The sequence below is a fragment of the Erinaceus europaeus genome, chromosome 9 (genome assembly GCF_950295315.1).
Source record: "Erinaceus europaeus chromosome 9, mEriEur2.1, whole genome shotgun sequence".
NCBI classification, from domain to species: domain Eukaryota; kingdom Metazoa; phylum Chordata; class Mammalia; order Eulipotyphla; family Erinaceidae; genus Erinaceus; species Erinaceus europaeus.
In genome coordinates this window covers 102,828,603-102,841,803 of record NC_080170.1, presented here as the reverse complement: position 1 = coordinate 102,841,803, position 13,201 = coordinate 102,828,603, and the positions used below count along the sequence as shown (strand labels likewise).

The window sequence follows — 13,201 nt, the reverse complement described above, 5'->3', positions numbered from 1 at the left end:
GTCTCACTTCAAAATCAAGATAGTTTGCCCCTGGAAATCTTTCTTATACAAGTTTGAACATGATCTAAATTAGGGAGTTCTACTTATTTGGGAATCTCCATCTTTTCTGCTTATTTTTCCTTAATGCAAATGATTGCCATATATTATAATTTTGTAATTCCTTAAAAAAAAAAAAAACTGGGATGGTTCAATGGTAGTGGGTTATCCGAAAAGCTATTAATGTTAGTGCCACTAAAGTTGGTAAACAACCCTTCCCCCTGCTGAATTTGACTGGAAAAAAAATCCTGGAAGAATCTGAAACACTAGTAATAATCATGATGTAATTAACTAAACTAAGCTGAAAAATAGGATTTGAGATAGTAATTAAGGCTTGTGTTTGAATGGGTTAAAAAAGTGCTAACATCACAGGTCAGGCAGTGGCGCACCTGGTTAAGCAAACACAGTACTAAGTGTAAGGACCCACGTAAGGATCCAGGTCTGAGCTCCCACTCCCCACCTGCAGGGGGAAGCTTCAAGAGCAGCGAAGCAAAAAAAAAAATAAATAAACAAAAAAGAATCATCATGTATTCTACTATTCTTTTTCTGCAAAGAGAGGAAGCCCGCAATTTCTATGTAGTTCAATTTTCATCTTCCTTTTCTTTTATTTTCTTTATTTACTAGATAGAGACAGCCAGAAGTCGAGAGGGGAAGGAGAGATAAAGAGGGATAGAAACAGAGAGACACCTGCAGCCCTGCTTCACCACTCGTGAAGCTTTCCCTCTGCAGGTGGGGACTGGGGGCTTGAACCTGGGTCCCTGTGCATGATAGCACATGCACTCAGCCAAGTGCACCACCCTCCGGCCCCCATCTTCCTTTTCATAATACATTAATTTCAGGAAGACAAGTTACTAATCTGTGTGTGTCTCATTATTAGCTAGACACCACTGAGGTATAATAAACATTTATATGACAATTATAATGCACAAAACAGATTTTATAATTTTAATGTCACACACATTAGACATATACTTATGGGTTAGTGTTCTAGTAACAAATACGAAATCAAACACAAATTCAAATCAGCAGTTATCAAAAGCTCAATCAAATCTAAAATAGAAATAAGCCAAAGAAAGGATCTCTTTGAAATATTACCTATGGTAAGGAGTGCTAGGTTCATCTATTTTCATTAAGCCATAGTCTTTGTCTGCTGGATGGTATGTTGCAAGGATGTTCATTTCATCCCACTTCTGGGATTTTTTACTAAAACAAAAAAAGAATCTTAGTAAGTAAATGAAAAAATTTAAACATCAAAAATCACAAATATCCAAATCTTGTATTTCAACTTTTATCTGACTACTAACTGCTATTTTTATTTATAATTTGTTTTCTACCAAAAATGGCCTATAATACCTAAGCATTTTTCTCCCTTTCACACTGCCATTGTGTTAAAATACACAAGATTCACCATTTTAGCAATATTTTGATTACATAGTTCTGTGGCATTAAGAATATTGTATAACCACCATCCTCACCTAAAATTTGCAACCTGCTAAACACCCACTTCTCATTGTCTCCTCCACAACCCCTCCTGGAAATACACACTCCAACTTTTTTGTTGTTGTTCACTGACCTAGCTATGGCTTACCAACTTTTGTCTATGAATTTGGCTACTTAGGCTTTTCCTATTTTTTTCAGTTTTTATTTTAATTGAAAATGGGCACAGTAGTGAAGCTTCCTTCAATGCAGTAAAGGTAGGGCTAGAATATAGGCAAAGAACTATACCATCCAAGTGAGCTACTTTGCTGGCCCCCTCATGCCCTTCTGTGACCAATGTTTTTCACTGAATGCCTTCAAGACTCAGTGTTGAGGCCAGTTAGAATTTCCTTTATAGCAGTCCAGAAAGCAGTGATGTGGTTAAAATTTTGGACTTCTGGGCATAAGGCTCCAAGTATGACCTCTGGCATCACATGTACCATAGCTCTGATTTTGTCTCTCTCATTAATAAATAGACCTTTCCCTTTAGGGTCCTTTCTAAAGCCGAATATCCCAATATACACTAAGCATTTGTAGCTACAACTCCCTTCCAAGCCTACTTACCCTTTGTTCTATCAAGAGGCAAAAAAAAAAAAAAAAAAGACTGCTCATTCACCAACTCTCATTGCCCCAACAAGAGATAAGAAGTGTGCCTAGCTTCTTCACCATGAAACAGTTAAAATCTTAAAGGTTATAAGAACCTAAAAATTACGACAGATGGAGCATTAACTTTCTTTTAAAAATATCTGTTTTTTATTTATCAACAATAGGGAGAGAGCCAGAATATCACCTGGGCAATGCTTTATCCACCTCACCACCTTCTGGACTGTGGGTCGTTATTTTTTTTTCTTTTTAGGGTGGCATTTTTAACACTTTTATTTTTTTTATTCATGATTTACCAGATTATAATAGGGATATAGTTCCATACCACTCCCACCAAAATTCTATGTCCCCTCCCTAAAGATAACCACCATAGTTCTCCCATGGTCTTAGGAGATGGATGGCTACTTTTTCCCCCCAAGTCCATGCATTCCAGTTCTCAATATTTCACGAGTAAAGCCATCCTGCTGTTGTCTTTCACTTCCCTAGTAATTTTTAAACATATTTCTCTATATCAACTGCCCACCCTCCCTTTCACAAAGGTGTACTATGTCTTTACTTCAGTTTTCTACCACATAAATGAAGCTTTTTCCCCATCATATATATATTTTTAAATATTTATTTTATTTATTTATTCCCTTTTGTTGCCCTTGTTGTTTTATTGTTGTAGTTATTATTGTTGTTGTTGTTGTTAGATAGAACAGAGAGAAATGGAGAGAGGAGGGGAAGACAGAGAGGAGGAGAGAAAGATAGACACCTGCAGACCTGCTTCACCACGAAGCGACTCCCCTGCAGGTGGGGAGCCGGGGTTCAAACCGGGATCCTTATGCCAGTCCTTGTGCTTTGCGCCACCTGCGCTTAACCCGCTGCGCTACAGCCCGACTCCCTCCCCATCATATTTTTCTTTTCCTTAACTAAATACATTTTCTACTGATTGTGGAGCTTGGACTCAGGCTTTTTCTCATTTTCCAAGACTGAACCCACACTCTGCATTTACTTTTCACAAGAGAAAGCACTACGCAGAACTTGGAGTGCAATTAGTGTATTGCACCAAAGTAAAAGGTGGTATGGGGGAGAGTTCAGGTCCTGGAACAGGATGGCTGAGGACCTAGTGGGGGTAGTACTCTTGTGTTGAAAACTGAGAAATGTTATGCATACACAAACTATTGTATTTACTGTAAAACATTCATCCCCCAATAAATAAAAAATAAATTAATTTAAAAAACAAGCAAATAGCGAATATTAAAAATTGTTACAGCTATTTAGTAACCAAAGAGTCACATTTATAAAACTTGACACAGTGAGCCTGTGATTATATTCCATATCCCTTTAAAAGCATTTTAAAAAGCAAGTTTATATAGAAGTATATTAAAGAAAATTAATTCAAGTACTTTTCCTAAACAGAATTTACCTATATATTATCTAAGACTCTTATAGAATCTGAATTGGATATATAACTCTAAAACATATAATATAAAACACTAAGATGTAAGAAGAATTAATTTTCTTATTTATTTCTACAAGAATATGACTAATATCTGAAGATGAGGTACTAAGTTAAACACTTTACATTTATTAACTCAACTCAAATATACACAAAATGACTAATTTTTTGACGTTATACATTGACATACACATAAAGGTATATAAAAGTGTTATTTTCTTTTGATAGAGGGTAGGGGAGAGAAGCACCTGCAGCATTGCTCTAACACTCATAAAGATCTCCCCCGAGGTGGGGACTAGGGGCTTGAACCCAGGTTCTAATGGATAGTGTGTGTGCTCTATCAGGCATGTGACTACTATGTAAAAACATTTTTTTTTCCCCATAGTTATAGCGCTTATAAGAAATGGAAAGGGTCTGAACCTAGGTAATCTGGTTTCAGATTAACCACCAATCCCTAACATTTCCCATAAAATAGGCTTTCTAATAGTATGTTTTCTTTTCTTTTTTTAAATATTTATTTATTAATGAGAAAGATAGGAGGAGACAGAGAAACAACCAGACATCACTCTGGTACATGTGCTGCTGGGGATTGAACTCAGGACCTCACACTTGAGAGTCCAATACTTTATCCACTGCACCACTTCCTGGACCACAGTATGTTTTCTTTCTTTAGAAAATATTTTATTTATTTACTTTCAGATAGAGACAGAAATTGATAAGGGAGGGGAGAGAGAGAGAGAGGGGGGTACCTGCAGCACTGCTTCACCGTTCATGAATCTTTCCCCTTGCAGATGGGGGGCAGGGGCTTGAACTGGGTCCTTCTGTACTGTAACATGTGTCCTCAGCCAGGTATTTTGGCCTCTACCACCTGGCCCCAGTAATAATATATTTCAACAACTACAAATCCACCTCCTTTGCTCATTTTACTATCTGAAGATACATCTTAAAATGTGTTGGCCTCTTAATACTAATTTGCTAGTATGTTTTTTTTCTTTCTTGGTGGTACATAAAATCACAGCACATCTCAAAATGTTGTCTAGCTTTTTATGAACTGCATATATTGAAACTCACAAGATCTGCTATGTTAGACCCTCCTGAACTGAGAACTACATTCAAGGTATCCCTAAAGAATGAGAATTCTATAATCATAGATAATGACAGTGATCTTCCAATTAGTTTAACAGTGTGCTGCAAACAGGATCTACTTACACCTACTGTATGTGGGTACCTGAAGAAACCATTCACTGGGGGCCGGGTGGTGGTGCACCTGGTTAAGCACACATACTACCTTTGAGACCCCACTCCCCACATGTGGGGGGGGATGCTTCACAAGCAGTGAAGCAGGTCTGCGGTGTCTCTCCTCAATTTCTCTCTGTCCTGTCACATAAAAACAAGGTTAAAAAAAAAAAAAAGACCACCAGGAGAGGTGGATTTGTAGTGTTGGCACCAAGCGCCAGCAAAAACCAAAAAAAAGGAAGAAAAACCATTCACTTACAATATTACAAAGAAAAAAGAATAAGAAAATAACAGCACTAAGACATCTAAAACACGGTTTGTCAAGAATTACATGAAAATGCTCTAAAACAATTTGAAATATGGCACTGTGTGAATTTCACTTTAAGTGTATGTCAAGTCTTGAAACAGTTTGATAGTAACATATGTATATAAATTGCAAATATATTTGAAGCACACTTTAATTTTCTTCCTAATAAAATATGTACATTTACAGGTCCTGATGATGGCACACCTGATTAAGCGCTCACATTACAGTGTGCAAGGACCCAGGTTCAAGTCCCCAGCCCCTACCTGTAGGGGGAAAGCTTCACAAATGGTGAAGTAGGGCTGCAGGTGTCTGTCTCTCTCCCTCTCTTTATTTCTCCCTTCCTTCTTAATTTTTCTGTCTCTATCTAATAAGTAAATACAATATATATATTTTTTAAATTTGCACATTTAAAAAGTTTAGAGATCAGTGGAATAAATCAACTTCTAGTCTTAAAATATACCTCTTGGTAAAATCTGTTACATAAAATTTACTTTAAATAACATCCTCTCTCAAATGATGATGTGAGAAGGAAATGGGTCCTACACTTGATAAAAAAGGGCAGCAAAAGGTATAGTCATTTGCGGATGTAAATTTGCCTACTTGAAAAAATGTCTGTAAATACCAAGATCAATACTAGTGGTGCCTTCTCAGTCTCTCACAGACATATACAGAGCAGGAAACTTTTGAATTGCCTGATGTATGAGCTAAATGAAGGTTAAGCAAGGCGATACTTTATAAATGAAGGTTAAGCAAGGCGATACTTTATTTTTTGTTTTAGCTCAAACTGTAAGTATGTTTTTACTTAAGACTTTTTCTTGATATTTCCAGGGCTTCATTGCTCCTGGCTGACTTTTCCAGATAAGAGAAAGAAACAAAGTACATTAATACTTTATACACAGAAAAAAAGATCTCACAGCACCTCCCCCTAGTGTGATCAGGGGCAGGTTCAAACTGGGCCAAGTGCTAATTTTGTGAAATGTATTGTAGATGAATTCACTTATAATAAAAATGACTTTGGGGGGCTGGGTGGCAGGGCACAGGGTTAAGTGCACATGGCGCTAAGTGCAAGGACCTGCATAAAGAGCCCTCGGCTCCCCACCTGCAGGAGAGGTCGCTTCACAAGAGGTGAAGCAGGTCTGCAGTTGTCTTTCTCTCCTCATCTCTCTCTTCCCCTCCTCTCTCAATTTCTCTCTGTCCTATTCAACAGCAATAACAAGGGCAACAAAAAACGGGGGGAAACGAACCCCAGGAGCAGTAGATTTGTAGTGCAGGTACCAAGCCCCAGAGATAGCCCTGGAGGCCAAAAAAAAAAAAAAGTATTTTAAGTTAACTGTCTTGCTAAGGTACTGTCTTCTATTCCTCAGCATATTGAAGCTGTGACATGCCTTATAAAGAAAATATATGCTATACACATTTCATTTAGCTAGGCTGAGGGAATAGTATAGCAGCTATGCAAAAGACTTTCTCACCTGAGGATCTGAAGTTCTGGGTTTAATCCCTAACACCACCATCAACCAGAGCTGAGCAAAGACTCTTGCAGGTACTGAGTAAAGTGTTGTTGGCCATGCATACAATATTAATAAATCTGAGTATATATTAAATAAAGTATCTTGAGGGGCCACATAGTGGCACACTTTTCACACCCCTGGTCGCCAACTGCAGGAGGAAAGCTTCACTAACAGTGAAGCAGAACTGCACGTTTCTTTGTGTCTTCTCCACCCCCTTTCCCTTTCAATTTGTCTTATAAAAATAAGTTAAATAATTTTTTAAAAAGTATCTTGAAACATAGAAGGAAAAAAACCCAAAGTTGCATACAAACATTTTACAAAAATGTGATCAGAAACTTGCAGGAACCTGACTCTTGTCTTTCCCCTAGCATATCATTCAGCAGTTACTATTGAACTGACTCAGATTCCCGGCGATTTTCACTTGAATATGAAAAACGTTTCTGCTTTCCAATAAAGAAATAAAAAAATAAAACTACAAAAAATGTTTCTGCTTTATATTGTTTGAACATCTGAAGCCAGATTTAATAGTTCTGAATTTTTAAGTGCATTGAGAGCTACTTACTTTCAGTTTTTAAAATTAAACATAACAAAAAGTCTGTTTCAACGTATTCAACTATAATTTTATTGTTTCTGTTCAGAGGCTCTAATAAAGTTAGCAGTATTGTTTGTATAATCTGTAACAAATAATAATGTATACAGTGCCTGATCTGCATTCATTACTATACTCCCAGTGAATGCTGTAAACCCCAGGGCAGTACTGAAAACACACATTCTCTCTCTCTCTGCATATATATATATATATATACACACACACATATACATTATACCTGTGCTTTTCCTATCTATACACACTTTTAACAAAGTTTTATTTAAAATTAAGTACATCAACTTAAAATAGAACTATAAAAACGTGTCAGTAAAAGTTTCACAAATATAATCACCTTTTTAAAAATACCTTACTGTAGGTAATGTTTTTGGTACAAAATAGATGACCATATTTAAGTGAAATCACAGATCTGGGTGGGAAAAGGACATAATGGAAACCCACTCCACCGTTTAATGCACAAAATTACTATGTTTTATAGACATTTTCTATCAATCATGAAAAAAGCCAACCCTTTTTACTATCTGGGACCAAACATTGGCAAAGCTCAGCTCTGGTACACCGGGCCTTATACGTGCAAGTTTTAGGTTGTTCCAAGACAAGACTATAGCTATCTAAGTATGTCAATCAAAGTCATCCATCTTGCAAAAAAGTCCATCTGTCCTATAGAGGCAGCAATCCTACACAGGTGAGTCAGTCTTAATACATAGTGGTTTAATGCAGCAAGATCTGGAGATAAACTCCAGGCAATTAAAGACATGACAAATGAAAGAGTGAGGACACAGGAAATTACGGTGGGTCAAAGTTGAGAGTAAGTTAAGGAAGCGGATAAAGACAGAGGAAAATAATAAGCAGCTTGGTAGGGGGAGAAGCTCACACTGGAGCTCAGTAACATACAAGGTAGTGGATACCATAGCCCTGTTGAATATCCTAAAGGTGCACTGAGCCTTCTACAATCGTTCTCTAAAAACTATTCATACCTCGGTCTTCCTGCTCTATAGCAGAACTATATATGTCCTCCCAGACCACTTTCTTAATCCCCCAACCAACTACTCTCCCTCTCACTCCAGTTTCCATTTTGAAGCAGCTTACTCCAAAAAGGAAGCTTTTCTGGGGAATGTTATGCATGTACAAACTATTGTATTTACTGTTGAATGTAAAGCATTAATTCCCCAATAAAGAAATAAATTATTAAAAAAAAAAAAGGAAGCTTAAAGATTTTTTTAATTTTAATTTTTTGTTTTATTTTTTAACCAGAGCACTGTTCGGGTCTGGCTTATGGTGGTGCGGGGGACTGAACCTGGGACTTTGGAGCCTCAGGCATGAGAGTCTGTTTGCATAACCATTATGCAAATATTATGCTTTTTTTTTTTTTTTTGTCAATCACTCAAAAGAGTGGAGCAGTAGCTAGACAAATTTCCTAGTTGGTTCTTCCCAATGCCAGGGGATACAATTCGAAGGTTCGGTGATCTTACTTAATGTTCTCTTCACTGTAACAAGTCCCCAAAAGTTTTTTTGTTTTTTTTTTACCTATTTATTTTTAAATAGCAGTTTCTTTTATAGTTCTGAACTGACCTTTTAGGGAGCTCTGCCCTAGTTCCAAGATCCTGTTTTCAGGAACATCCTCACTGACGTTTTCTGACTTTATACTTTTCAATAATTTTCCTCAATTCCTACCTCCAGAATATTTACCAAGTCTAACCCAGTGGAATATACAGCGACTGCTTTTTTTTTTTTCCCTACTGAGCTTTGCATCTGTGTATATACACCCATCTCCCTCTTCTTAAAAGGCCAGTGTATATTTACACAATTGTGCCACCATTAATATTTCACGTCCTTATTTAATGGACCTTGGCTTGTAGTGCTAAAGACAAATGTGGCAAGTGGCTTATGTTACCCTTCATATTAAAAGGACTGCGGGAGGTTGATTAGGGAAAAAAAAATGGAGAAATCGTCACTCTTATTGAGGTCTCTTCCTAGCTTGGGACTAAATCTTCAATGCTTCTCAAAATCAGAAAGAAAGAAAAAAAAAAAAAAAGGAAAAAGAACTTGGTTGAATTTTAGATGGCTCGGGAATGGAATTAAGAAAATAAAAGTTTAATCGGTGGAGCTGTGAGCTTCAAGTGGGACCGAGCGCCCACAGTTGAGAGATCATGACTTTTCATAGATCATACGACATATACATACATAGATGTACTGTTTCATATACACCTAGAGATGTATGCGTAGGAGCGCACACAGACTTTTAAACAACGAAAAGAGAAAAGATCAACGTCACTAGCTCCGATTTCTTTAAAGCCACCCCGCCCCGCCCGCCGGCCGGCCGGAGCGGAGCCGCAGCCTCGGGAGCTCGGGGTCGGGGTCTGGGTCGGGGTCGGGGGGCGCCCGCAGCCCTGGGGCGCGGCCGTCGGCTCCGGGCGGGAGGGGCTGCCTGGACCGACCCCGGCGACGCGGGCCGTCCCTCCCGGATCTCACCTCAGCTCTTCGTCCACACTCCTGCCCGGCTGCTCGGCCGCGGGCACCACCGAGGAAGTCGCAGAGCTCTTGTTCTTCAGGATCCCCTTGATGGGGCGGTGCGAGGCCGTCGAGGCCGCCATTGCGCGCCCCTCCGGCGGTCGGCTCAGCGTCACTGTTCGGCGCGGGGTCCGCGGAGGATAAGGCAGGGCGGGAGGGAGCAGAGTCGCCAGGCAGCCGCGCAGTCCGCTCGGGGGCTAAAGCGGCTGCACCTGCTGTAGCGGAGACAACTCCCGGCGTCCCTGTCAACACACAACGACCCGGACGCTAAAGCCGACGCCGCGCAGCTGGCGGCCTTCAGCGCGCCCTGAGTCACCGGCACTTTCTCGGCGGCCCCAGACGAAAAGCCGGCCTAGCTCCCCAACGCCGGAGCGACGCCGACGCCAAAGCCAAGCGGGCCCGCCCTCTCGCGATATTTAGGGAGGGGCGAGGCGGGGCGAGAACAAAGCCTGCCTCCGCGCCCCGCCTCCTCCCGGACCTCTCGGCGGGGCCCGCCCTTTTCCTTCTCTAGTTGAGAGCCTGGGAGTTATTTCTGGGAACCTTAGCGACAGGTGCTTCAGTGGCGCAGTCGGTTAGTTAGTGGTACTTATATGACATAGGTCCCTCTGGCTTGTATCTGTGTATATGTAGGTGCTCTTTCTAAGTGCCTTCATTCACACTAGCTTCGGAGGTTCATGTTAATATTTCTTTTTAGGAAGACGATGACTTAAAGGTGGCATTCCCCCCCCCCCATATCAGCTGACTTTAAGAGAATTGTGTCTCCTTTCCTTCATTCAATCTGCATGAAAGAAAGAAGGAAGGAAGAAAGAGAAAGAAAGAGAGGGAGAGGTAGAGAGTGAGAGAAAAAGAGATCGATCACCATCAGGGGTGGAATGGTCCTGAGAGACTTATTGTGAAACCATAGAACATAACTTTTATGCTGGGGAGATAGCGTAATGGTTCTGCAAAAGACTCTCTTGCCTAAGGCTCCAAGGTCCCAGGTTCAATCCTCAGCACCACTATATATGCCAGAGCTGTTCTGTGCTCTGTAAAAATAAATAAAAATAATAAATGAGATAGTAATTTTAAAAAATCATAACATTTATAGAATATCATCACTATTGGAATAGTCTGGTTTTTTTTTTTTTTTTTACCAAACAAAGGGAGTTCTTTTTTCCACTGAAGAACTGAGAAGTGATCAGACCACCACCAACACACCAGCTATTATTAGCATATGGCTGAGATTTCTGACTTCTATACAGTCAGAATTCTATACAGTTGAATTTTAGATGGCTCGGGAATGGAATTAAGAAAATAAAAGTTTAATCGTAAAAGTTTAATGTTTCTCCATTTTACCACATTATTCCTATGTGTTTGGTGAACTCATGGAAGGTATTCCTGACAAGTTCCTAGAATTGTGGTTAATCTATTTTACTTTTTTTTTTTTTTAACCAGAACACTGCTCAGCTCTGGCTTATGGTGGTGTGGGGGGTTAAACCTGGGACTTGAAGCCTCAGGCATGAGAGTCTGTTTGCATAACCATTATGCTATCTAACCCCACTCTATTTTACATTTTTTAAAAGTCTGGGAAATTCATCTAAGGTATATAGCTGTCCAACACTGTATGAAATAGACCAGAATCCTTGGGGGCTTACTAAGTCATTGTAAGGAGGGAGAAAAAGAAACAAACAAAAACTTCATGAACACCTACTTCCCAAATTATTATGAGTCTTGATTTGGATGAAAAACCTGAGGGTTTTAGTTAGAGAGAAGGGGAGAGCTTGAGGGTTTAGGGTGTCAGGATATGTGGGTGACCAGACTAAGGATGTTGTTGATGCTGAGAGGATTCGAAGGTGAGAGGTTAGAAGCCCTGGGAACAAACTTGAAATTATGCTACCTAAAGGTTTCCCCAAGCCCAGTTTTAGTAGTCAAATTAGGGCCAGCAGAGGGAGTGGAAGGCTGGCATTCCCTCTCTCTCTCTCTCTCTCTCTCTCTCTTTCTCTCTCGCTGGCAGTGGCGCAGAGGGTTAAGAGCACATGGTGCGAAGCTCAGGGACCAGAGTAAAGATCCTGATTCGAGCCTGGGGCTCCCCACCTGCAGGGGAGTCACTTCACATGTGGTGAATCAGGTCTGCAGGTAGCTATCTTTCTCTCCCCCTCTCTGTCTTCCCCTCCTCTCTCCATTTCTCTCTGTCCTATCCAACAACAACCATAAACAACCAGGACAACAAAAGGGGAAAAAAGTCTTAGAAAAAAGAAAAGAGACCACAACACTAATGCTTCCTTCAATGCCATGAGGGCTAAACTTGAACCTGAGTCCCACATATGGCAAAACAGCACAGCACCATCAATCAATACTTTTACCATACGTTTCCAGCATTCAGAGGTGGAGATTTCCCAGGTTTAGCAACTTTGTTCTGCTGAAGATGGAATTACGTCCATCTGAATATAAGAATGTAACCTTATTTGGAGATAAGTACAGGTGCTTTGTAATGTATAAAACTGGGTATTTGACAAGAGAAAAAATCTATTTCCTGATGCTTGCTTAGCACTAGGATGAAGAGTTCTCCCTCCCTATTTCTAGGCCCTGGCACCTAGGGTGGTGTCCGTTTGAGGGTGGAAACAGAGACACTCAGCTGGAGGACACAGTGACTCTGGTGGATGCAGTATCTGAAGAGCTAGAGAAGGTGGGTAAAATACTAAAATACAACAAGCTGGCACAGGACCATATCTCCTTTGACCTTGTCCTAGATTTCTAGAACAACATCTGGAAGGTAGGAGCCCCTCTGGGGTGAACCTGCTTGCTGTCCAGCCAGAGACACAGCCATCCTCTGGTGTCCTCCTGACTACAAAGATTGCCAATAAAATGGGAACTAGGCTACCTCTTATCACCTGGCCTGTCAGTAGGAGAGCCAGGAGGTGGTGCAACAGGCTTTGCATGTCTACATGTGGATCCATGCCTTCAGCAGTGCTATTTACCTGTGCAAAGTACGCTCACCACTCTTGTGAAGAGTGCCCAGTGCCTCTGCTTAGCTATGTGACTATACCCTGTACCCATCCAGAGTCCCCAAACACGAGGGAGAGAGACCTATTGTGATGGCTTTGTAGACACTGGGCCCTTCATGGTAGTGTTCTGCAACCAGGAAAAGCTTTTGGTGGGTCTCACGAGAAAGATTTTTCCAGATTCACAGCAGGTATTTTCTGCAGCACTTGTATCACAGGGGAAAGGACCCTGCTGTGTTCTCAGGCACCCTGTCAGGAGCAGAGGGCAGGAGACACTGTATCCTGGGAGACTGGCTGTGCACTAGATCTGTCCAGCAGTGCCCTTGCCCCTCCCCCAGGAGAACAGCCTGGATGACCATCTGAGAAACATGGCCCTGTTCGGCTCCCCTGGGACATGGTCCTGGTGACTCACTACTTCAAGGAGAATGGCAAGCAGTTGTACAGGGCAGTCATGCTGGAGCCCTGGGCAGTCACTCAGAACTGATGTCAACAGAC

The 13,201-nt window shown here is 40.8% G+C and overlaps 1 protein-coding gene across 1 annotated transcript in view; it reads right to left on the bottom strand.

Moving 5' to 3' along the window:
* Window positions 1–10,144, bottom strand: part of PPP1R2 (protein phosphatase 1 regulatory inhibitor subunit 2) — a 28,922-nt gene extending 18,778 nt beyond the window's left edge. Inside the window, exons 1-2 of the mRNA XM_016185709.2 lie at window positions 9,687–10,144; window positions 1,132–1,239 (exon numbers count right to left, since the gene is read on the bottom strand). Of these exons, the coding sequence (XP_016041195.1) occupies window positions 1,132–1,239; window positions 9,687–9,808 (230 nt within the window). The 5' untranslated portion in view covers window positions 9,809–10,144. The remainder of the gene's footprint in view (window positions 1–1,131; window positions 1,240–9,686) is intronic.
* Between the last annotated feature and the right edge of the window lie 3,057 nt (window positions 10,145–13,201).